Source organism: Pyrus communis, chromosome 5 (genome assembly GCF_041283825.1).
Source record: "Pyrus communis isolate YQ-2024b chromosome 5, ASM4128382v1, whole genome shotgun sequence".
In the NCBI taxonomy this organism is placed as follows: Eukaryota; Viridiplantae; Streptophyta; class Magnoliopsida; order Rosales; family Rosaceae; genus Pyrus; species Pyrus communis.
Window position 1 is genome coordinate 9,676,276 of NC_142569.1, and position 26,331 is coordinate 9,702,606.

The following is a 26,331-nucleotide window of genomic DNA, read 5'->3' on the forward strand; positions in this document are numbered from 1 at the left end:
CCCTTTATTTTGTTTTTATCGTTAAAACTCAAAGTTTTCAAGTCTTTTTCATTAGTTTTCCTTTAATTCTTTTGAGTCATTTTACCTAAAACTCCACATTAGTTGTTTTTTAAAGTGGATCCTCGAAGATCCTCCAATCACATATGTTCATTGTATATCGTGCGATCAGTTTTCGTCAGGTACTGTTTATATTCAATTTTAAGTTAAAAATTTTACAATAATTTTTTACATACGATGTACGATGAACATATATGATTTGAGGATTCTCGAAATCCTCTCAAAAAAGATCCAATTTCTTTGAAGTGTAATGCTATATATGTCAGAAGCCTCGACGAGGAGTAGATATGACCTCGACTATAAATGAAACTTTATCTCGCAATATGGGTTACCATCATGCTTGACTGCTTTTATGGTAATAAGTCGTCGGTCGATGTATTGGCCACTATAGCTTATGAGTTATCATCACTAGCTTTAGTGGTTTTGTTAGAGGCTAGATCAATTATGACCTTAGAAGATTATATTGAAATTAGCCACATTAGACATGTTTTGATATGTGGTTGGACTTTTGATCACACTTACTAAAAATTGCTCTTTTGATCAATTTTGTTTATGAAAAGTCCATACTGCCCTTCATTGATAAAATAAAATAAAAAATAAAAAATAAAAAATAAAAAATAAAAATAAAAATAAAAAAACCACCAACACCCAACGACACTCTCAAATCCATCCTCAAATCCATTATTTGGTTGTTGATCTTTGACTAATCAAATTTGGACCGGCAAAGAACATCTAGAACACCATGGAAGTAGGTAAGCTTCTTATTGCTCCACCTCTCCGATCCATTCTTCTTCTTCTTCCTCTCTCTCTCTTCTTGCTTTAGCTCATTATTCGATTTTTGGATTCGAATTTTGGTTTTGGTAGCTGGGGAATGAAGAAGGTGAGGGTTCCTTCAATGAATCATTGCGGCTGAGGTGGTTCAAAATATAAAAATGGGGGTGTATCATTTGGACGTCATTAGATTGTTGTTGTGATTGTGTTGGTTCAAAATCATAAAATGAGGAGTATCGTTGTGGTGTCATTAGATTGTTGTTATGGTTGTGCTGGGTTCAAAATCATAAAATGGGGAGTATCATTGGTTGTGCTGGCTTCTCAGATTATTGTTCTTGCAGTGGTTGTTCAAAATCCTGAGGCTTTTGGTTTAAATCAAATTGAAATGTAAGTCCTTTTGGGTTAAATGAGGTACTTTGAAAATGAGTTTTTGCTTGTTTTTTTAAATTATTGGAGTGTAGTTGTGGCATCGTTGTGGTGTTGTCTAAGTGGTAGTTAAACATCAAAAATGAAGGGGGTGTCGTTGGAAGTTGGGTGCCTATATTGTTGCACCCCTTTTGATTAATGAATGGCACTATGAACTTTTCACAGGCAAAATTGATCAAAAGAGCAATTTTTAGAAAGTGTAATCAAAAGTGCAACCAAATATTGAAACATGTCTATTGTGGCTAATTGCCCAAGATTATTTCAAATTAATGCATAACTTAAACTTATATGCTTGGGGATCTCATGAAGTAGGTTCATATAGGTACGCACAAGTCACTTGTTGATCGAGTGTGCACTATATTGACGAAAATGATTTATGAATCAAATTATATTACTGGCTGATTCTATATGGTTATGAAACAAGAATTGGCCAATAAATTTTGGTCTTTGTCACCTAATAAGAGAGAGACTCATAATTAAACACAAGTGGTGACAACCAATAATCCATCGTTGGATATGAAGTGGTTACAAAATAAGAAATTTGATCAAGCAGATTTAGATCCCTTACATAGCAAGTTGACAAGTGTGATAAGTTGGTCAAGTGCCCTTTTTATTCTAATTCAACAACCCAAAACAGGTTGAATCTTGAAAGACAGAACAACCACACGACCAAACAAGTTGGAATGACACTGATCATCAATAGCTTCTTGCAGGCTTCCACCAAAATCTACTCAATTCCAAGCTTTTTCCTTATAAGCATGGCAAAATCGTAGACCTTTTCCTGCTCGGGAAGCGACTTGGACACGCTCTCCTTCTCCATGCACCTCTTAACCCAGGCAATAAATTCTGGGTGCTCTGCCCCAACACTAAAGTTGCCAAATTTCTCATACACAAGAAACCAGCTGTAGTATGGAATAAGCGTCACGTCCACGAAACCGAGGGCATCCCCCCCAAAGAAAGGCTTGTCTCCAAGCTCTCTTTCTAACACGCCAATGCAGTCGAGAAATTCTTTTTTTGCTGCATCCTGTTCTTCTCCTTCGGTTGTCCAAAGCTTCCTCCCAATCTCATATATCTGCATTTCACCATCCCAAAATTCCAGGAAAATTAATAATTATTTTGAGCAAGTTCAGATCCTCTGCTTATAACTTTCTAATATATACATCACAAATTCACAATCCCTAAACCTTAGACCAGAAACCGTAGCATGAAATCTTAATCAACTATATTTTAAAAGTGAACATACTATTAACCCCGAAAACATGAACAGAGATTCAGTTGCCGTTTAATTTTCCTTCTTATACAAACCCTAAGTAGTAAAATCATTACAATCTTATAATTCTCAAACAACATTGTTCAATTGTTTCAAACCAAACATATTCAAAACAAAACAAAAATACTACAAATAAGTAAGTAAATGAATGAGTAAAAATCACCTTCTTGTCGACAAAGTCAGCCCAGAACCTGGCCTGGGCTGTGAGGTAAGAGTCAGAGGGCAAGAGTGGAGCCTTTTCATTCCAAACCTCATCAATGTACTGAAGCGCAATGAGGGACTCGCAGACCGGTTTTCCCTTGTGAATGAGAACCGGGATCTTCTTGTGAACCGGGTTCATCTGCAGCAACAGTGGGCTCTTGTTCCACAAGTCCTCATCTTTGTACTCATACTCGATGCCCTTCTCAGCCAGAGCAATCCTCAGCCTCATCCCAAATGGGCTTGGCCAGAAATCCAACACCACCACCTCATCCGCCATTGAAGGTTGATCAGATTTGAACAAAGTTTCTAAGGTTACAAAAAGCTGCGATTGTGAGTAGTGGTGGTAGAAACAGACTAGCAGATTGCGTATTTATAGACATAAAATCAAAGGAGATATTCGACAGTCTTCCAATTGGATGGTGATTATGTCACTGCGCTCGACATCAAACCTGCATTTCCTATCTTTCTTTGTTAATTTATGTTGATTTGTAATATATAATATAATGCGTGTTCTTATAGTCGGACGATAGCATTTAAATCTATTGTTTTATAATGATTCTATTTTCTTGCTGGAAAAGATATCAATTTTTGGTTGACGAACTTGAACAAGCAGGCAGAGTCTCTGTGTCAGGACCCACCTCGAGCTCATACTTTAATTCTTTTGAGTTATTCCTATAGTCTAAAGCCAAGGAGAAAAGTGGTACTATTCATGAGCTACAGTAACTTACCCCTGATTTTGAGTTATTTACCTTTGTGCTATTGTCCTGATTTGGGTGAAGTTCGGTAAGGAGCCTTGACATGAAGCAGATCTGACCTGGACTATAAATATGTATTTCGCATAAGTTTTACTATCACTCTTGGTCGCTTTTATAGTAATATTTACTTATGAGTTACTGTCACTAGGTTTTAGTTTAGTGGTTTTGTTAGAGGATAGATCTAATTATGACCTCACAAGATTATAGAGTATAATTATTTTTTAAAGCAAGGGTTATTTTGGAAATAATGGTGGGTGGGAATAGAGTTTATATATATATTTTCATTTTTTATGGTGGGTGTAAATATAAGATGGGTGGAGAGATAAGAAATTGGGTGAGCATAACACCACTCTTAAAAAATTATTCTTTTGATCAATTTTTCCTGTGAAAAGTCCACATTGCCCTTCATTGATCTTTTTATTGGTCATGTCCTTCATTGATAAAAAAAAAAAAAAAAAAAAAAACAAAACCACCAACACTCGCAAATTCATTCTTTGATTGCGCTATCTTGACTAATCAAATTTGGAGCGGTATATAACATCTGGAACACCATGAAAGGAGGTAAGCTTCTTATTGCTCCACCTCCCATATCCATTCTTCTCTCTCTCTCTCTCTCTCTCTCTCTCTCTCATATTGCTTTAGCCCAATTATTTGATTTTTTGTATTTGAAATTTGGTTGTGGTAGTTAGGGAATGAAGAAGGAGAGGGTTCCTTGAACAAAGTGTTGTGGCTGAGGTGGTTCAAAATCAAAAAATGTGGGGTGTGTCGTTGTGGCATCATCATATTGTTGTTGTGGCTGTGTTGGTTCAAAATCATAAACAGGGGAGTATCGTTGGAGTGTCGTTGTGGTGTCATGAAATTGTTGTTGTAGTTGTGCTAGTTCAAATAAAAAATGGGGAGTATCATTGGAGTGTTGTTGTGGGTCGTCAGATTGTTATTGTTGCACTAGTGGTTCAAAATCCTAAGAATTTTGGTTTAAATCAAATTGAAATGTAAGCCCCTGTTTGATAAATGGAGTTCTTTGAAAATGAGGTTTTGGTTGTTTTTAAAATCATTGAAGTGTAATTGTGGTGTTCTAGTCTGAGTGATGGTTCAATATCGAAACGGCGATGTCATTAGAGCATCGTTGTATTTTTGCCTCCTTTCTTATTAATGAAGAGCACTACGAATTTTTAACATGCAAAATTGATTGAAAGAGCAATTTTAGAAAGTGTAATCAATAGTGCAACCAAATGTCAAAACATGTGTATTGTAGCTGATTGCCCAAGACTGTCCAATTCAAGCATAACTTATGTGCATGGGATCCCATGATGTAGGTTGATATAGGAATGAACAAATCAGTTGTTGACCAAGTGTGCACAGTATGGACGAATATGAAATATGAAACAAATTACAGGAACAAAAATGTATATGTAGAAGATATTATTGGCTGATTTCATACTGGTTATGAAATAAGAATCGACCAATATAAGTGAGACTGAAACGCAGGTGTCAGATATTGGCAAGAAGCAAATTCATCTGCAAGAAGTTTGTGCGTCAAGACAACAATGGCGGAGTCGGAAGAGGTTTTATGTTTTTGAGAGCTGTGGAAACTTGAGCATAGAAGCAGAGTGCCCTAAGATCATTGCATGGGCAAATGGATGCTTGCAGAGGGAGAGCATGTCGAAATCTCTTGCTGACCTAAAATGGTGTATGATATGTTAAAAAAATCTTCAGATGAATGTTAGGATGCGTTCTTTTAGTTCATTTCCTTTTCAGTTTGTTTTTCTGTCGAGATGTTCATGTCAGATCCTTTGTTGTGTCTGCTGCACATGCTCTCATAGGACTGAAAAAAGTTAAGTCAAAGTTGGATGGGAGAAAATTCACCGTGTAATCGGTTGCATACAACTACGAGTCTTTGTCACTTGATAAAAGAGATAAAGTCATGATTAAATGCAACTAGTGACAACCAAGAACCGTTCGATACGGAGTGGTTACAAAATAGGAAACTTGATGAAGTAGATTTAGATTCCTTAATATAAGAAGTTGACGACAGTATAATAATTTGACTAGAGAAGCGAAATAAACATATGACCAGAGACACAATAAAGTGCTCGTACAGTACCAGGCTTGGTCAAGTGCCCTTTTATTCTAATTCAACAACCCAAAACAGGTTGAATCTTGAAATACAAAAAAACCAAAAGAGCTAGCAAAATCTACTCAATTCCAAACTTTTTCCTCATAAGTGCGACAAAATCGTAGACCTTTTCCTGCTCGGGAAGCGACTTAGACACACTCTCCTTCTCCATGCACCTCTTAACCCAGGCAATAAACTTTGGGTGCTCTGCCTCAACACTGAAGTTGCCAAATTTTTCATACACAAGAAACCAGCTATAGAATGGAATAAGCGCCACGTCCACGAATCCGAGGGTCTCCCCCCCAAAGAAGGGCTTGTCTTCGAGCTCTCCTTCCAACACGCCGATGCAGTCGAGAAATTCTTTGTTTGCTGCATCATGTTCTTCTCCTTTGGTTGTCCACAGCTTCCTCCCAATATCATATATCTGCATTTCACATCCCAAAAATTCAGGAAAGTTAATATACATTGTATCCAGCAAGTTCAGATCTTCTGCTTATATCTTTCTAAATATACATCACAAACCTTAAACCCGGAACCGTGACATGAAATCTTAATCAACTATGTTTTAAAAGCTAACATAATATTAACCCCAAAAACATAAACAGAGATCCAGTTTCCATTTAATTTTCCTTCTAATGCAAATCCTAAGTAGTAAAATCATTACACCCTAAGCACTTATAATCTTAAAATTCTAAAACAACATTGTTCAATTGTTTCAAAACAAAAATAATCCTACAAATAAGTAAATTGATGAATTAAAATTACCTTCTTGTCAACGAAGTCAGCCCAGAACCTGGCCTGGGCTCTGAGGTACGAGTCGGAGGGCAAGAGCGGAGCCTTGTCATTCCAAACCTCATCAATGTACTGAAGCGCAACGAGGGACTCACAGACGGGCTTTCCATTGTGAATGAGAACCGGGATCTTCTTGTGAACCGGGTTCATCTGCAGCAACAGTGGGCTCTTGTTCCTCAAGTCCTCATCTTTATACTCATACTCGATGCCCTTCTCAGCCAGAGCGATCCTCAGCCTCATCCCGAATGGGCTGGGCCAGAAATCCAACAAAACCACCTCATTCGCCATTGAAGGTTGAAATCTGAACTGTTCGATACAAATTTGCAAAAGGGTTGCAGAAGGTTAGCTTAGATATGAAGCTGTGGTTGGTGGAGGAGGTAGCGGCTGGGGTTTGTGTATTTATAGACAAAAGTTGAATGGAAAAACTAAAGGGGCAGTCGTCAACGGACTTGCAGAATGGAGATATTCTATTTTTCTTCCTTGTTTTAGTCGATAATTGGATTTGATTATGTCACTGCTTTCGACATCAAAATCTTGAAATTATTCAATTTTGGGTAAATATTTTATTGTTCCTAAAATTATAGCCTTATATACAACATTTTAAAATATTTTAATTTCATATATTTAGTTATTATTTTATTTCATTTTAATATAATCGTTGAAAAGTTACTCAATATTACGATCTGGTGGTATTTTTCTTCACTTGAAAGTGAAATATCTTATGTTCAAATCTCATTGATAACGAATTCGATACCAAATTAGACTGTCCGTTGTGTGGTTTAGTTGAACTTCTTATCTCTTTAGTATAAAAATATCGATGCATTAAAAAAAAAATACAATCGTTAAAAGTCTATTAAGTTACCTATGTGATGACAGATATAGGAAGGAAGGTCAATTTTCTTCGGTTTCTTATGACTGCCCAAAATTTCAAAAGTCCGCAGCTGAAATAGAAGATTAGAAATTGAAAGTGAAAGCTATGAAGCAAATGGTAGAAGACCAAAGTACACCGACGAGTTCCTGATTGGCTTACAAATGGTATTGGAAGTTCTGAATGCTCTTACAGAACGAATTTAGCATCTAAGCTTGTTCAGCTTACAATGGGAATGGGTTGTCCACTTGGAAGTTCGAAGGGTTCATCCAATGCGTTGCTTCTCCTATGTTACACATGTTCAACACCACCAGAATCTGAGGCTCTGCCGGCGCTGACACATAATTAGTATTAATCTCGACTGTAGGCCAAATTTTCGAAATTAGGGCTGTGATTTGGGAATTTTTAATAAAATGGGGATGTGATCTGGGAATGTTGTTGAAATTAGGCTGTAATATGTGAAGATTTTGTTGGTAGAGATTGTTGCAACTATGTGGACCATGACAGAGGTTCCGGCCATGGAGACCCATAACCTGACCACCACCGTCATCCACTTTTTTGAGCCTAATGAACTTGAAACAACGAAGCCGAGCGCTTTAAGAGGATATGGCCTTCAGACCCTCTATTAGCAGTTAAGATGACCGCTTCCCCATAAAATACTTTCCGATCGCTGAAAGAGCATATGGACAGAGGTTTTGGTTGTTTTTAAAATCATTGAAGTGTAATTGTGGAATCATTGTGGTGTTCTAGTCTGAGTGGTGGTTCAACAGTGAAAGGGGGTGTCACTGTATTTTTGCCTTCGTTATGATTAATGAAGGGGTGTGCTAATAGAACCCTTGTTCTAACCTTTACTTATACGCTGATAGTTCCTCTTGTATTTACTAACAAACTTCTGTTACAAATCATGATCCTGCATTTGCACAATTATCCAGTATTTATACTAGATTGCAAGCTAGGGTAGTTACACGATATTTTCCTAACTAACCATCAATTAACAACCACAACATTCAATCAATGATTCCCAGACACTTCTCACTAACAATATCAACCTATCACAACCTTGTACAAATATCACTAACAGTATCCTATCAATACCCCACCCTTAAAAACGAACCTTGTCCTCAAGGTTGGAATGTAGGAAATCTCTGTTTGAATGCCGCAAAGTCTTCCCAAGTGGCACAGTAGGCACAGTAGGCGGAGGTTGACCATAAACAACCTCATAAGGTGTAAGCTTTGAAGAGGTGTGGAAAGTAGTATTGTAGTGCCATTCCGCCCAAGGAAGCCATGGAACCCATTTCTTTGGCTGATGACTACAAAAACATCTCAAATATGTTTCCAACCCTCTGTTAGTAACCTCCGTTTGACCGTCTGTTTGAGGATGGTAACCGGAGCTCATACACAACTGAGATCCTTGTAGTGTAAAAAATTCTTTCCAAAAGGAGCTGAGAAAAACAGGATCGCGATCACTTACAATTGTTGAGGGCATTCCATGAAGTTTGAAAATATGGTCAACAAATAACTGAGCTACGGAGTGAGCAGTGTAGGGATGAGACATCGGCAGAAAATGAGCATACTTAGAAAGAGTTGGTGGATCTGCAGCTACACCTTCCCTGGAAACCACATGACCTAAGTATTCAATTTGGGATTTACCAAAATCACACTTTGTCTTCTTCACAAAGAGTTGGTGGGTCTGAAGAATCCTTAAAACCAAGGATAAATGGTGTAAATGAGCTGCCCAAGAAGGACTATAGACTAAAATATCGTCGAAGAAAACTAAGACGAACTTCCTCAAGTAAGGCCGAAAAATCTCATTCATCAAACTTTGGAAAGTAGCCGGAGCATTTGTAAGTCCAAATGGCATGACGAGGAATTCATAATGACCATCATGAGTACGAAAAGCTATCTTTTCAATGTCGCTCGGATGAACCCTGATCTGATGATACCCGGCTCGTAAATCCAACTTGGAAAAAAATTGAGCACCAAACAATTCATCTAGCAACTCATCGATCAATGGAATAGGGTACTTATCTTTGATTGTCAACAAATTGAGGGCCCTGTAATCCATGCACATCCGCCAACTATTGTCCTTCTTTTTGACTAGCAGCACAGGTGAAGAAAAGGGATTGTTGCTAGCTCTAATAAAACCAGAATCGAGCAAGTCTTGTACACATTTTTCAATCTCCGATTTTTGAAAGGGACCATATCTATAAGGCCTTGCACTTGTAGGCTTGCTGCCGTCCAACAATGGAATGCGGTGGTCATGAGATCGTGAAGGAGGCAGAGTGGTAGGGGTCTGGAATACAGCAGCAAATTGAGAGAGTAAGGCATCTAATTCAGTTTATGGAAGGTCAGAAAGAGTCCCAACCACAGCCACTTGTGTCTCCGGTTCCACAAAAAACAGAATCATACCAAAAGGACCCTGAGAAAGCAATCTTTCCACTTGACATGCTGAAACTGTCATTGGTGAGGGGGGAGGATAACTGGAAATACAATAATGTTTCTGCCCCAAACTGAACTCCATTTTTAATTTGTCAAAATCCCAAAGAATAGGACCTAAAGTTCTAAGCCATTGTGCTCCAAGAACAACATCGCAGCCACCCAGTTGTAACACATAAAAATCAGAAGTATACTCATACTGTTGAATCTGTAATTTGACTTGTGAACAACAACCCTTACTCGAAATAGTACCCCCATTTGCTATCATGACCTCAAAAGATTTATTGGCATCAACACTCCAGCCTAATTTCTTGGCAACAGATAGGCTAATAAAATTGTGGGAACTTCCAGAATCAAGCAAGACAATCACAGGACAATTTTTTATTAAACCAGTAACTTTCATGGTTTGGATATGTTGAGGGGCCGAAATACCATAGACTGCACAAGCTGTGATTTCCACATGTTGATCTTCTTGATCCTCACAATCAGTGACTTCCATATCAACAGATCGTTCAGCCAAGACATCCAATAACAGCAATTGTTGATTCGCACAAACATGACCCCTAACCCATTTTTCCGGACACGAATAGCATAGACCCTTCTTACGACGATCTTGAAGTTCTTCAAAAGACATTTTTCTCACATTACTAGGCTTAGAATTTGTGCTAGAAGAAGAGCTATGACTAATGAACAGAGGTGAAGATTTCTGATTTGTGAAATTGCTGGAAAAAGAATTTGGGTTCTTAGAAAAATGTCGAACCTTGATGTCTGCCAATTTGGCATCCACTTGAACAGCCAAGGCAATTGCTTCATGAACATCGGATGGACGGAGTAATTTGACGTCGTGACGCACTTCGGACTTCAACCCACCCATGAAACAGCTTCTCAGCATCACCGGACTGATCTCCTTAGTGCGATTCGCCAATCGGCGGAACTCCACCACATAATCTTTGAGAGAACCCAACTGCTTCAATTGAACTAAGGCTTCGGTGAAATCCTCAAACTCTGATGGACCAAATTCTTTGCAGAAAATCTGAACAAACTCCTCCCATTTGGGGTAATTCTTGATACAATTTCTCCATTGAAACCACTGCAAGGCTTCATTATCCATGTGGAACGAGGCCATTCTCACCTTCTGCTTATCATCAATGGTGAAATAGTCAAAATAATGCTCTGCACGATAGACCCATGCTAAAGCATCATCACCATCTGAAAATCGTGGAAATTCAAGCTTCACTAATGGCGGTCGGGGCTGAAAAACTGATTCTTGGCGATGAATGCGCTGACCCATATGAATCACCGGATCAGGCAAGGTATCTTCGGATCCCCCAATTGGATTGGAAGAATCGCCATGGTCAAATTGATCCCGCCGAGTGCGATCAGCACCATTGAAAAGAGTCTCCAAAGATGCGAATCGGCCCTCCATGGAAGCAATCACGCTTGACAGATTCTGCATCGTCGAACTGATCGTCGCGACCGACGATTGAATTTCCGAGACGGAGCCTTCAAGAAACGTTACCCGTGCATCCATGGTGTTAGCACGCGTAGATGCGCGCGTCATACAAGAAGGGAAACGTGGAGATCTGTTACTGGCTGAAACCAATAATAGAACCCTTGTTCTAACCTTTACTTATACGCTGATAGTTCCTCTTGTATTTACTAACAAACTTCTGTTACAAATCATGATCCTGCATTTGCACAATTATCCGGTATTTATACTAGATTGCAAGCTAGGGTAGTTACACGATATTTTCCTAACTAATCATCAATTAACAACCACAACATTCAATCAATGATTCCCAGACACTTCTCACTAACAATATCAACCTATCACAACCTTGTACAAATATCACTAACAGTATCCTATCATGTGCTATCCATACACCTCATTTTACTTCTTACACACCCCTTGTTACATTCTATCTGTTGATTTTCTTCGATTCATCTGATCCAATGGCCAAAAATTAGAAAGGTGTGTGAAAAGTAAAATGGGATGTGTGAATATCACACCTCTTAATGAAGAGCACTATGAATTTTTAACATGCAAAATTGATCGAAAGAGAAATTTTAGAAAGTGTAATCAAAAGTGCAACCAAATGTCAAAACATGTCTATTGTGCCTGATTGCTCAAGATTATATCCAATTAATGCATAACTTATGTGCATGGGATCCATGATGTAGGTTCATATAGGTATGAACAAAACAGTTGTTGACCGAGTGTGCATTGTATAGACGAATATGAAATATGAAACAAATTACAGGAATAAAAATGTATATGTAGAAGATATTATTGGCTGATTTCATGTCGGTTATGAAACGAGAATTGGCTAATATAATGAGACTGAAACGCAGGTGTCAGATATTGGCAAGAAGCAAATTGATCTGCAGGAAGTCTGTGCGTCAAGTCAACAATGGCGGAGTCGGACGAGGTTTTATGTATTTGAGACCTGTGGAAGTTTGTGCAAATAGAGTGCCCTAAGATCATTGCGTGGAGAGGACTAATACAAATAAAATTAGGCCGGGCTGAGTTCCGACCAGCCTTCTACATAACTCCGCGGCTAGCTACTGGTGTATTATCACACTGATCACCATGTTAGAAAATCCTTGGATGAATGTTTGGATGCCTTCATATTCTTTTCAGTTTGTTTTTCTGTCGACATGTTCAGGTAAGATCTTTGCTGTGTGTACTGCACATGATCTTACACGACTGAAAAATGTTAGCGCAAAGTTGGATAAGGAGAAAATTCATCGTATAATCGATTGCATACAAGCATGAGTCTTTGTCCCATGATAAGAGATGAACTCACAATTAAATACAACTGGTGAAAGCCAATAATCCATCATTCGATATGAAGTAATTACAAAATAAGAAATTTGATCAAGTACATCTAGATCCCTTACATAACAAGTTGACAAGTGTGATAAGTTGACTACAGAAGCAAAATAAACATATTGACCTGAGGCACAATGAAGTGCCTCATACAGTACAAGGCTTGGTCAAGTGCCCGTTTATTCTAATTCAACAACCCAAAACAGTTGAATCTTGGAAGACAGAAAAACCAAATGACCTAACAAGTTGGAATGACACTGATCATCAATAGCTTCTTGCCAGGCTTCCACCAATATCTACTCCATTCCAAGCTTTTTCCTTATAAGCACGGTGAAATCGTAGACCCTTTTCTGCTCGGGAAGCGACTTGGACACGCTCTCCTTCTCCATGCACCTCCTAACCCAGGCAATAAACTTTGGGTGCTCTGCCTCAACACTGAAGTCGCCAGATTTTTCATACACAAGAAACCAGCTATAGAACGGAATGAGCGCGACGTCCACAAATCCGAGGGTCTCCCCGCCAAAGAAAGTCTTGTCTCCGAGCTCTCCTTCTAACACGCCGATGCAGTCGAGAAAGTCTTTTTTGGCTGCATCATATTCTTCTCCTTTGGTTGTCCCCAGCTTCCTCCCAATATCATATATCTGCATTTCACATCCCAAATTTCGGGGAAATTAATATACATTGTTTTGGGCAAGCTCAGATCTTCCGCTTATATCTTTCTAAATAAACATCACAAACCTTAAACCTTAAACCCGAAAACATAAACAGAGATCCAATTCCATTTAATTTCCCTTCTAATACAAATCCTAAGTCGTAAAATCATTACACACCCTAAACACTTACAATCTTAAAATTCTAAAACAACATTGTTCAATTGTTTCATACCAAACATATTCAAAACAAAAATAATCCTACAAATAAGTAAGTAAATTAACGAGTAAAAATCACCTTCTTGTCGACGAAGTCAGCCCAGAACCTGGCCTGGGCTCTGAGGTAAGAGTCAGAGGGCAAGAGTGGAGCCTTATCATTCCAAACCTCGTCAATGTACTGAAGCGCAATAAGGGACTCACAGATCGGTTTTCCATTGTGAATGAGAACCGGGATCTTCTTGTGAACCGGGTTCATCTGCAGCAACAGTGGGCTTTTGTTCCACAAGTCCTCTTCTTTGTACTCATACTCGATGCCCTTCTCAGCCAGAGCGATCCTCAGCCTCATCCCAAACGGGCTGGGCCAGAAATCCAACAAAACCACCTCATCCGCCATTGAAGGTTGAAATCTGAACTGTTTGATACAAATTTGCAAAAGGGGTCGCAGAAGGTTGGCTTAGATACGTAGCTGTGGACTGGCGGTGGAGGTAGTGGTGGGGGGTTGTGTCTAGTTATCGACAAAAGTTGAAGGGAAAAACTAAAGGGCCCAGGAATATTCTATTTTTCTTCTTTGTTGGACACATTCGAGATCGTTCGATTTGGATCTGATTATGTCACTGCTTACGACATTAAAATCCCGAAATTCTTATAATATTTTTTTTCGGTTTTGATAATGTAGTGTTCAGTTAATTAAATTGTTAAATTTTAAAAGAGAAAATTGATGTGATCACACTGAACTCGTGAAACGTAGGATTTAATGATTTCCGCTACTGCTGTAAAGTGACATGTACAAAATCCTTCTACTTTTCTTCCTTCTTCTAACTGGTCAAGAATTCAACTTTGTAACAAGAAGGGATTTATAGTTGAAGTCAGTTCATGTCCTTCAACATCCCTTGTAAGAAAATATAATAGAAATAATCTATAAGTTAGATACAGACAGTGAGTTGGACCCATAGTTTCTAGTAGGCCGGTAGATTGGATCGAGAAGGCCAACATGAGCCCATGGTATAGCTGCCCAAGTCTTACGTGGCGTATACCTCTGGCCCTAAGAGTTAAATGGGTCGGGCCATTCGGTTCTGTTTAAAATATGTAAGTCCTGGGTCCACTCGTATTTAAAATATATAAAGCCTAGTTCCAGTCTACCCCAATTTTGTCCACAATGGCTCATTGGTTTAACTAACTGTCATTTTGATAACCATTGCATTTTCAGGTTTTGATTTTTTTTTTTTTTTTTTTTTTGAAAAACTAAAATTTTGTTTGGTAACTATTATCAGTATTAAGTTTGCGAAATTTTGAAACTGAAATCTATTTTCTTGAGTTTTTACTTTTTAGTTTTCAGTTTCACTGAAAACTGAAAGTAGTTATCAAACAAATTTCAGTTTTCGAAAATTGAAAAATTGAAAACTGAAAAATGTTCAAAATGTCTTTCAACAAATTTCAATGTTTGTTATAAGTTAGACCTATAGTTTACCTTTATGCGTGATGAGATCGATTCAAGAAACATAGAATATATCTTTCATACTCTTATTCGCCGTTATATCTTACGTGCAAATAGGTATATTTGTCATTCGCAATTACATCAGTGTCGCAACAAATTCACACTCAAACCACGTGCACTTTGTCTCAAAACTATGTACCAAATTTAGATTTTTTTTTCCATAGATAATTTAATCAGAATAATGTGAATAGCCTTTTTTTAATAGAAGACGATAACCATGTAGTGTGCATGATATTGAGATATAACGTCGGTTTTATGATCAAGAGGTATCATGTATTTTTTATGGTCCATATATACCATGTCTATTTCATTCATAATATAAATTAAGAAAGAGTTTCACACAAGGAACTTTCGGAGGATGGTTTCAATTTAAATTTTTTTAATTCTCTACTTATCAATCCAAATCATATGAAATTTTGACGGAAAATTTTGCATTTTTTCGTTCTATCGAAATTTGATGTCTTCATCATTTACGTGGCTCAACCTAAGTCGCACATTCCACAATCTAAGATATTGGAGCAATACTGAAACTCAAGGTGATATTGGAGCAATACTGAAACTCAAGGTGGATACACGAAGGGATAAACATGATCATGTGATCCTGTGAATGCCGGACAAACTGCATGAACAATTTCGTTGGTTACCCGTGATAGGCTGGTGTGCGACTCTATAATGCTCACTAGAGAGATCTGCTCGGACTAAAGGGTGGGAGCTTGACATACAGACAACCAAAGCTCATCTTCCCCAGCCTATATATGTTGGAACAAAAGTTAGTTTGTCATGTATACAGTACATAAATCAAAATCCCATTCTAGTACAATTTTTTTTTTTTTTTTTTTCATTTTTACTGAACGGTGTTATACAATTTATGAAACTTTTTTTTTGCTTAATACATGATTTGTTATTTGGTTATATAGTCGAAACTTTCATTTAAGTTTTGAAAACTGTTATTATTACCTCAAAAAATCATTTTGCACCAATCTTTCACCTAAACTTTTAATGGAAAGATACACTATATGACTTTTTAAGAGTGCTATAACTTTCTAATTTATGTGTTTTGCACCAACCTTGATTTTTTTTTTTTTCATTTTATTAGTTTCACTTATATATAAGTATGCATCTTCAAGAGGTAAATTTCGTTAAATTTTAAATTTCTTAAACCCAATTATTTTTGTGTAAAAGAATCGCAACTTTTACACCATGACCCATTAGAGTAAAAATCATACATCTGATCCACCGCTGTCAAGATTGTCTTGCGCAATATGTGTTTACACTTTTGAGAACAATAATGTTAACATGAAACAAGTCTTTTTAGTTTTTACAATTTCTATTTGTTTATATAATTTTGGTTTTTACAGTTGTAATATTGTAAACCAAATATTGCCATCAACAAATTGTAAAACTCGCTATCCTAATTACAAAGTTTTTTGCAATATTATACTATTTATTGATTTATGTTTGTCATCTTTGCAATATACATAGTTTATACCCTTGAAAGTATCTTCACACGAGCATATAATATGTAAACCCCTTTGTAATATAAAAAAAAAAAATCAGAAACCTAGGTCTCTGTCACTAGTTTTTAATTTAGTGGTTTTGTTGGAGGCTAGATCCAATTATGACGTCAGAAGATTATAGGGAAATTAGCCAAAATATACATGTTTTGACATTTGGTTGTATTTTTTATCGCACTTATTAAACATTGTTCTTTTGATCAAATTTTCATGTGAAAAGTCCACACTGCCCTTCATTGATCTTTTTATTGGTCATCATGTTCTTCATTGATAAAACAACCACCAACATCCAAGAACACTCTCAAATCCATTTTTCAATTGCGTCGTCTTGACTAATCAAATTTGGAGCGGTAAATAACATCTGGAACACCATGAAGGGAGGTAAGCTTCTTATTGCTCCACCTCCCATATCCATTCTTCTTCTTCCCCTCTGTTTCATCTTGCTTTAGCTCAATTATTTGATTTTTTTTGTATTTGAAATTTGGTTGCGGTGGTTAGGGAATGAAGAAGGAGAGGGTTCCTTGAATGAAGTGTTGTGGTTGAGGTGGTTCGAAATCAAAAAATGGAGGTGTGTCGTTTTGGTATCATCAAATTGTTGTTGTGGCTGTGTTGGTTGAAAATCATAAAAAAGGGTATATATTGTTGGGGTGTCATTGTGACGTCATCAGATTGTTGTTGTGGTTGTGCTAGTTCAAATCATAAAATGGGGAGTATCATTGGAGTGTCGTTGTGTGGGGTCGTCAGATTGTTATTGTTGCACTGGTGGTTCAAAATCCTAAGAATTTTGGTTTAAATCAAATTGAAATGCAAGTCCCTTGTTGTTAAATGGAGTTTTTTGAAAATGAGGTTTTGGTTGTTTTTAAAATCATTGAAGTGTTATTGTGGTGTTCTAGTTTGAGTGATGGTTCAACATCGGAAGGGGGTCTCATTAGGGCTTCGCTGTATTTTTGCCTCCTTTCTGATTAATGAAGAGCACTATGAATTTTCAAAAGGCAAACTTGGTTTAGTGCAGGGATCCCATGAAGTAGGTTCATATAGGTATGAACAAATCACTTGTTGATCAGGTGTGCACTCTATCGACAAAAATGAAATATGAATCAAATTACAGGAATAAAAATGTTTACGTAGAAAATATTACTGGCTGACTTTATATAGATTATGAAACAAGAATTGGCCAATATAAGTGAGACTGAAACGCAGGTGTCAGATATTGGCAAGAAGCAAATTCATCTGCAAGAAGTTTGTGCGTCAAGTCAACAATGGCGGAGTCGGACGAGGTTTTATGTATTTGAGACCTGTGGAAATTTGTGCAAATAGAGTGCCCTAAGATCATTGCATGGAAAGGACTATCACAAATAAAATTAGGCCGGGCTGAGTTCCGACCAGCCTTCTACATAACTCCGCCGCTAGCTACTAGCGTACTATCACCCTGATCACCATGTTAAAAGTTCGATGATGAATGTTAGGATGCGTTCTTCTAGTTCATTTTCTTTTCAGTTTGTTTTTCTGTCGAGATGTTCAGGTAAGATCTTTTTGTTGTGACTGCCGCACATGATCTCATATGACTGAAAAATGTTGACTTGAAGTTGGATAAAGAGAAAATTCACCGTATAATCTACTGCATACAACCATGAGTCTTTGTTACCTGATAAGAGAGATAGATTCACGATTAAATGCAACTGATGACAGCCAATAATCCATCATTCGATATGTAGTTACAAAATAAGAAATTTGATCAAGTAGATTTAGATCCCTTTCATAACAAGTTGACAACAGTAAGCAAAATAAACATACGACCAGAGGCACAATAAAGTGCCTCTTACAGTACAAGGCTTGTCAAGTGCCCTTTTATTCTAATTCAACAACCCAAAACAGAAAAAACCAAATGAGCTAGCAAAATCTACTCAATTCCAAACTTTTTCCTCATAAGTGCGACAAAATCGTAGACCTTTTCCTGCTTGGGAAGCGACTTGGACACGCTCTCCTTCTCCATGCACCTCTTGGCCCAGGCAATAAACTTTGGGTGCTCTGCCTCAACACTAAAGTTGCCAAATTTTTCGTACACAAGAAACCAGCTATAGAACGGAATAAGCGCGACGTCCACAAATCCGAGGGTCTCCCCGCCAAAGAAGGGCTTGTCTCCGAGCTCTCCTTCTAACACGCCGACGCAGTCGAGAAAGTCTTGTTTTGCTGCATCATATTCTTCTCCTTTGGTTGTCCACAGCTTCCTCCCAATATCATATATCTGCATTTCACATCCCAAATTTCGGGGAAATTAATATACATTGCTTTGGGCAAGTTCAGATCTTCCGCTTATATCTTTCTAAATATACATCACAAACCTTAAACCTTAAGCCCGAAACCATAACATGAAATCTTAACTCGAAAACATAAACAGAGATCCAGTTCCATTTAATTTCCCTTCTAATACAAATCCTAAGTGGTAAAATCTTTACACCCTAAACACTTCTAATCTTAAAATTCTAAAACGACATTGTTCAATTGTTTCAAACCAAACATATTCAAAACAAAAATAATCCTACAAATAAGTAAGTAAATTAATGAGTAAAAATCACCTTCTTGTCGACGAAGTCAGCCCAGAACCTGGCCCGGGCTCTGAGGTAAGAGTCGGAGGGCAAGAGCGGAGCCTTATCATTCCAGACCTCATCAATGTACTGAAGCGCAACGAGGGACTCACAGACGGGCTTTCCATTGTGAATGAGAACCGGGATCTTCTTATGAACCGGGTTCATCTGCAGCAACAATGGGCTCTTGTTCCTCAAGTCCTCATCTTTATACTCATACTCGATGCCCTTCTCAGCCAGAGCGATCCTCAGCCTCATCCCGAACGGGCTGGGCCAGAAATCCAACAAAATCATCTCATCCGCCATTGAAGGTTGAAATCTGAACTGTTTGATACAAATTTGCAAAAGGGTTGCAGAAGGTTAGCTTAGATATGAAGCTGTGGAGTGGCGGTGGAGGCAGTGGTTGGCGGTTGTGTGTATTTATAGACAAAACCTGAAGTCAATGGACTACAGAAATGGAGATATTCTATTTTTCTTTCTTTGTGGACGTATTCGAGACCGTTCGATTGTATCTGATTATGTCACTGCTTTCGACATCAGAATCCTGAAATTCTTATAATTTTATTTTGGGTTTTGACTAAATGTAGTGCTTAATAGATTAAAGGATAAATTACACTTTCATATCTCAGGTTTGAGATTTATTTCAATTCCTTACAATATCTTCAAAACATTTCACTTTCATACCTTAAGTATTATTTTATTTCAAAATAATACATTTGTTAAATTTCTCATCCATTGATCTGTTAAATGTTGACGTGACTGCCACATATATGCCATGTGGTTACCAAATGTCTACCACGTGGCAAAAAAAAATAATTTTTTAATTTAAAAAAAAAAATCTGAATTTTCACCAAAAAAAAGAAAAAAAATTGAAACCACAATCCCTTCCCCCCCTCCCACCCCCCAAACAACCCACATATGCAAGAACAAGAAGAAGAAGACAATATGCAAGAACAAGAACAAGAACAAGAGGAAGGAAGAAAGAAAAAAAAGTTGAAACTATCTCCCCCCCAAGCGACCCACATATGCAAGAAGAGAAGGAGGAAGAAGAAGAACCCAAGCCTATAACCCTTTCCCCCACCCCCCCTGCGACCCTCCTCCCTTCCCCGCGACCCTCCTCTCGTCCACCCCCTACCCCTGGTGTCACATCCCGGCCCGGGCCCCCACCACAATCCGAGCCCACTCCACCACCGTAGCACGATATTGTCCGCTTTGGACCCCGACCACGCCCTCACGGTTTTGTTTCTGAGAACTCACACGAGAACTTCCCAATGCGTCACCCATCCTGGGAGTGCTCTCGTGCGCTTCTCGCTTAACTTCGGAGTTCCCATGGAACCCGAAGCCTGTGAGCTCCCAAAAGGCCTCGCGCTAGGTAGGGATGAGAATATACATATAAGGATCACACCCCTGGGCGATGTGGGATGTCACACCTGGTGACCCTCCTTCGCGATCTGGTGATTTTCAATGTTGGTGAGTTTTGAAAATAATTTGAGTTTGAGATGATTTTTGGACTGGTTTTGTGGTAGATGCACCTAATCTCGGGTGGGATTTTTGGGGGTGGGTGATGGGGGATTTTTGGATTGGTTAGCAATAATATAGTTCAAATTCATCTTAAAAAATAATATATAGTTGAAATCATTGATTCAATTAATGCCCTTCAATATCACTTGTAAAAAAATATAATAGAAAATAAAACAAAGAAATTAGAAAGTTTTAATGAAAAGTCCACGCTACTGTTCACTTTAACAAAAAATCATATTTTTACACTAAAAAGTCAATCCTGGTACTATTCACCTTACCCTTTATTTTGTTCTTATCATTAAAACTCAAAGTTTTCAAGTTTTTTTCATTAGTTTTCCTAAGAAAATAATCTATAAGTGGGATACTGAAAAGGCCTTCAACCGACTTTCTACGCACAATGAGTTGGACCCATAGTTTCCAGTAGGCCTGTAGATTGGATCTCGAAGGCCAACATGAGCCCAAGGTGTAGCGGCCCAAGTCCTACTTGGCCCTATACCATCTGGCCTTAAGAGTTAAATGGGTCGGGCCAGTCGGTTCTGTTTAAAATATGTAAGTCCTGGGTCCACTCGTATTTAAAATATGTAAAGCCTAGTTCCAATCTACCCCAATTTTGTCCAACTAAACGATCTTTTGGTAATCATTTCGTATTCAGTTGTCAGGTTTTATTTATTTATTTATTTATTTATTTATTATTATTATTTATTTTTTTATTATTAAGAGATCCCTCAAAAATAAAAGAAAACAACTAGAAAACGGGAAATTAAAAATGTCGTTCAACAAATTTCAATGTGTGTGATAAGTAAGATCTATAGTTTATCTCTATGAGTGATGCGATTGATTCAAGAAAGATCTATAGTTTATCTCTATGAGTGATGCGATTGATTCAAGAAAGATCTATAGTTTACCTCTATGAGTGATGAGATTGATTCAAGAAACATAGTATATCTTTCATACTCTTATTTGCTATTATATCTTGCTTGCAAATAGGTATATTTGTTATTTGCCGTTACATCTGTCACATCCCGACCAGGGCGGGATCACTTCCCGGGCCCGACTCCACCGTAGCACGATATTGTCCGCTTTGGACCCCCAGCACACCCTCACGGTTTTGTTTCTGGGAACTCACACGAGAATTTCCCTATGGGTCACCCATCATGGGAATGCTATCGCGCGCTACTCGCTTAACTTCAGAGTTCGATGGAACCCGAAGCCAGTGAGCTTCCAAAAGGCCTCGTGCTAGATAGAGATGAGAATATACATATAAGGATCACACCCCTGAGCGATGTGAGATATCACACATCAGTGTCGCAACAAATTCACAAACCACTTTGTCTCCAAACTATGTACCAAATTAAGATTTTTTTCATAGATAATTAATCAGAATAATGTGATAAGCCTTTTTTTTAATAGAAGATGATGACCATGTAGTGTGCATGATATTGAGATATAACGTCGGTTTTATGATCAAGAGGTATCATGTATTTTTTTGGTTAATATATACCATGTCTATTTCATTCATAATATAAATTAAGAAAGAGTTTCACACAAGAAACTTTTGGAGGATGGTTTTAATTTAATTTTTTCCAACTTGATCAATCCAAATCATATGAAATTTTGAGGGAAAATTTTGCATTTTTTTCGTTCTATCGAAATTTGATGTCTTCATCATTTACGTGGCTCAAAAGTCGCACATCCCACAATCTGAGATATTGGAGCAATATTGAAACTTTGGGTGGATACACGAAGGATAAACATGATCATGTGATCCTATGGATGCCGAACAAACTGCATGAACAATCTCGTTGGTTACCCGTGATAGGCTGGTGTGCGACTCCATAATGCTCACTAGAGATATCTACTCGCTGCAGACTAAAGGGTGGGAGCTTGAGATCCAGACAACCAAAGCTCATCTTCCCCAGCCTATATATGTTGGAACAAAAGTTAGTTTGTCATGTTTCCCCAAAAAAAAAAAATTAGTTTGTCATGTATACGGCATAAATCAAAATCACATTCTAGTACAAATTTTTTTTTTCATTTTTACTGAATGTTGTTATACAATTTATGAAACTTTTTTTTGCTTAATACATGATTTGTTATTTGGTTATATATTCGAAACTTTTATTTAAGTTTTGGAAACTGTTATTATTACTTCAAAAGTATCATTTTGCATCACAAAAGTATCATTTTGCATCAATCTTTCATCTAAACTTTTAATGGAAAGATACACTATAGGACTTTTTAAGAGTGCTAATAACTTTCTAATTTATGTGTTTTGCACCAATCTTGATTTTTATTTTATTTTATTAGTTTCACTTACATATAAGTAGGCATCTTCAAGAGGTAAATTTCGTTACATTTTAAATTTCTCAATATTTTTGTCTAAAAGAAATTTTGCAACTTTTACACCATGACCCATCAGAGTAAAATCATACATCTGATCCACCGCTGCTGAGATTGTCTTGTGCAATATGTGTTTACACTTTTGAGAACAATAATGTTAACATGAAACAAGTCTTTTTAGTTTTTACAATTTCTAGTATATGTTTTACATGTAACAATTCTAGCCGTTTGTTTATATAATTTTGGTTTTTACAGTTGTAATATTGTAAACCAAATATTGCCATCAACAAATTTTAAAACTCACTATCCTAATTGCAAAGTTATCTGCAACATTGTACTATTTCTTGATTTATGTTTGTCATCTTTGCAATATACATAGTTTATATCCTTGAAAGTATCTTCACACGTGCATATAATATGTAAACCCCAGGTAATATATATAGGGTTGTTTAGATATAGGCCCTTGTAACTGATATTGTCTAGACAAAAACCCACCTCATATTAAACATTCAAATAAAACCCCAAATTCAAATAGTCTGCCATGTTGGCAAATAAATGACATATCCTTATAAAATATTTACAACTTACGCCACAATGACCTAATATATGTCAATAAATATTATTATTACTCACCTTCAATTATGCTAGCAATGAGCAATTGAGCTCCTATTTTAAAACAACGTATTACAAACTGTTTACCTATATTTTAAAAATTCACTAATTTACCTACATTCTTTTGATACAAACTAATTGACCTACATTCTTTTGATACAAACTATTTACCTATATTTAAAAAAAAAATCACTAATTTACATACATTCTTTTGTTACAAGCTAATTTATCTGCATTTTTGTAGTACATACTAATTTACCAATCTACTTATTAATTTACCTATATAAATAATACTGTCATTCATATTATTACTTATAATAATCATATACATTTTTTCTTTACAATATCACACCTATGGGGTAGGTAAATTATTTTTACAGGATTTCTATTCTAAGTGGGTACTAACATATAGATAGGTAAATTATTTTTTATGGAAGAAAAAAATACAACCATTATTTTGTATAATTTTTTTGACAGAAATTATTTGTCCATGTCTCAACGTAAAACACCATAATATTTTTTTTATTTATATTATATATTGCATGCTAATAAGATAAGCTAGTTTCACGATAAAACAATTTTTGGTAAAAAAAAAATTGAGAAAAAAAAAAAAGCCTAATCAAATAATAGGTTAATTGACATTTAATTGCATTGAAAATAATAAAATGCAATGCAAATTTATGATTAATTATAAGTCAAATGCAATGCCTATGAGGGTATTTTAGGAACACGAGAATTATAAAAACAGACATACCAAGCTTGTTAAGGAAATTTGCTTAGTTGGACTCTAGTAAATGGGGTTTATGTCTGAAAAAAAAATAAAAAGGATGGGTTTTAAGGGGGAAACTCTCATTTTCAATAAATAAAAAAATAAAAAAAAAAAATCAGAAACCTAGGCATGCATGCATGCATTATCCAAATTTTTATAATAAGCTCGTTAGGCATCGATCGAGGATTACGAGAGGATCACAAGTCGACTAAAACATGTGATGGATCTTGTCTTGTGCTAAGGGTGCCGTGCTGATGCAGCTGGAATTTCCCACCACACTCCAATGGTCCATCCTAAAAGTCTCCTTAATGTTTTTTTTTTCTTTTTTTTTCGAACTGCTTAATTCCATTTCGCAGTCAAGAAGAGAAAATAAACTTGTAGGTTGGGATGTCGAAAATATATGAAAGCTCATTGAGCTAGATATGAGGAAACACAAAACAGGTTAACGAGAATTTGACAACAAAACCAAATCAACCACAAAGAAACATGACAAAAGGCACAACACGTGGTCCAGTGCCATTTACTTGTAGCTAGATTAGATATGAGGAAACCCAAAACAGGTTGAGACTTGAAAGACAGCACATGGATCTAAAGAAATCGAATGTAACTGAATCACTTTCTTGCAAGGTTCTCACAGATGCTAGGTACTAGTCGGGTAGTGAACTAGGTAGATTTAAGTAAATATATTATATTTCGTATAAATAAATGTTAATTTATACTTAATTAATATATATATATATATATATATATAATTTCATCATAAACTAGAAAATAAAATGACATATATATTATGAAGTATTAGAACATAATGAAAACACGGGGGACAAACATTTAATGTGTGTTTATTTAAGTGTTCAATAAGTCTCTTACAATTTATTCGAAACAATAAAATGCAAAATGAAAGTTATCTATTTTCTATCTAAGTGAGTTGCAACCTAGGCAGTTGTTTAGACGTATCTAGGCGGTCTAGGCAGGCGCCTCAGCAGGTCTAGGCATCCTTTCTTAATTTTCAAACGCCTAGGACATAATACCTTACACAACTCATAATTTGTGTGAATATAGATCCAATGTGTGCATTATTAAAACACAATTAACTATTATCATTCTACCGAACACATAATATGAGTATATTGTATCATCATATTATTATTTTTATATCATTTTGCATGTTGATCAACCTATGAATTGATATAAACACGACATAAATATAAATGACTAAACTTGAACACAACTCATTCCCACATCCATACCTGTGGCTTGTGCCTGTATATGTTTCCTCCAACATACTACATTATTCCAAGCTTGAAGTCATCATCATAGAGGAGGTCAGGAAGTGACTTTGGACACTCCTTCTGCATGCACCTCTTTATGTTAAGATACGATTTCGATAATTATTTTTTAGCCATATGCATTCTAAAAATGAATCATTTTACAATTTTTTATACACTCACATATGGAGTGCAGTAACCTAAACGATGGGCCTTAAAACCTTATTATAAAGTTTGCATTCAACCTACTTTATGCATGATCTACTGCTGCCATAAGAAAAGAAGTCCGGTCACACATGCGATGCGATGCTGCGATTCTATTTTCTTTGGAACAACGTGGAACGGTTTACAGTCATTCTGGCAATTCTATTTTCTGTCTTGTAATTAAATACATTACCAGACGAAAACATAAAATGACGATGGATCCATTTCATGCAAGCTCTTCTAGTTGTTTGAAGATAACATTACAATAAACACTTTTTTGGTGGAAAACTACATCTCATAAGTATGGCACTTGTCTGGAGCTAGGTGCCGTGCTGATGCTGCTACATGTTCCAACCACACGCACCCAACTGGTCCCTCCTCAAAACAAATCTTACACTTCGTACTCATCCACTTTCTGTAACAATTTAGATATCCGCTTTGATCTGTTTTCTGACTTTTCGGTTGGAAACTTGGAATCAATACAAAGGATATGCTTTTTTTTTTTTTTTTTTTTTTCCTGAAATGTTTCCAAATATCTGTTTGGTAACTATAATTAAATGAACTTATCATGTTATGATTATTGATTAGCTAGAGGTCTATTTGGTAACCATAATTAAGTTGACATATCATGT

The 26,331-nt window shown here is 36.7% G+C and overlaps 5 protein-coding genes across 5 annotated transcripts; all 5 read right to left on the bottom strand.

The window, feature by feature from the left end:
- Positions 1–1,744: 1,744 nt before the first annotated feature.
- LOC137726610 (putative glutathione S-transferase) lies at positions 1,745–3,210 on the bottom strand. The gene is made up of 2 exons (XM_088694209.1): positions 2,688–3,210; positions 1,745–2,326 (listed from the first exon to the last, which is right to left on the bottom strand). The coding sequence occupies exons 1-2, from the start codon at positions 3,000–3,002 to the stop codon at positions 1,982–1,984; spliced, it is 660 nt and encodes a 219-aa protein (XP_088550335.1). The 5' UTR covers positions 3,003–3,210; the 3' UTR covers positions 1,745–1,981.
- A 2,251-nt stretch (positions 3,211–5,461) lies between these two features.
- Positions 5,462–6,778, bottom strand: LOC137726085 (putative glutathione S-transferase). The gene is made up of 2 exons (XM_068464953.2): positions 6,362–6,778; positions 5,462–6,020 (listed from the first exon to the last, which is right to left on the bottom strand). Exons 1-2 carry the CDS (start codon positions 6,674–6,676, stop codon positions 5,676–5,678), a joined length of 660 nt encoding a protein of 219 aa, XP_068321054.2. The 5' UTR covers positions 6,677–6,778; the 3' UTR covers positions 5,462–5,675.
- A 1,373-nt stretch (positions 6,779–8,151) lies between these two features.
- Positions 8,152–11,223, bottom strand: LOC148696721 (uncharacterized). The gene is made up of 3 exons (XM_088693345.1): positions 9,666–11,223; positions 8,371–9,584; positions 8,152–8,166 (listed from the first exon to the last, which is right to left on the bottom strand). The coding sequence occupies exons 1-3, from the start codon at positions 11,221–11,223 to the stop codon at positions 8,152–8,154; spliced, it is 2,787 nt and encodes a 928-aa protein (XP_088549471.1).
- Positions 11,224–12,515: 1,292 nt separating this feature from the next.
- On the bottom strand, positions 12,516–13,936 carry LOC137725552 (putative glutathione S-transferase). The gene is made up of 2 exons (XM_068464277.2): positions 13,471–13,936; positions 12,516–13,163 (listed from the first exon to the last, which is right to left on the bottom strand). Exons 1-2 carry the CDS (start codon positions 13,783–13,785, stop codon positions 12,819–12,821), a joined length of 660 nt encoding a protein of 219 aa, XP_068320378.2. The 5' UTR covers positions 13,786–13,936; the 3' UTR covers positions 12,516–12,818.
- A 4,176-nt stretch (positions 13,937–18,112) lies between these two features.
- On the bottom strand, positions 18,113–21,507 carry LOC137725553 (putative glutathione S-transferase). Its single transcript, XM_068464278.2, has 3 exons — positions 21,412–21,507; positions 18,977–21,369; positions 18,113–18,645 (listed from the first exon to the last, which is right to left on the bottom strand). Exons 2-3 carry the CDS (start codon positions 19,289–19,291, stop codon positions 18,301–18,303), a joined length of 660 nt encoding a protein of 219 aa, XP_068320379.2. The 5' UTR covers positions 19,292–21,369; positions 21,412–21,507; the 3' UTR covers positions 18,113–18,300.
- Positions 21,508–26,331: the final 4,824 nt, after the last annotated feature.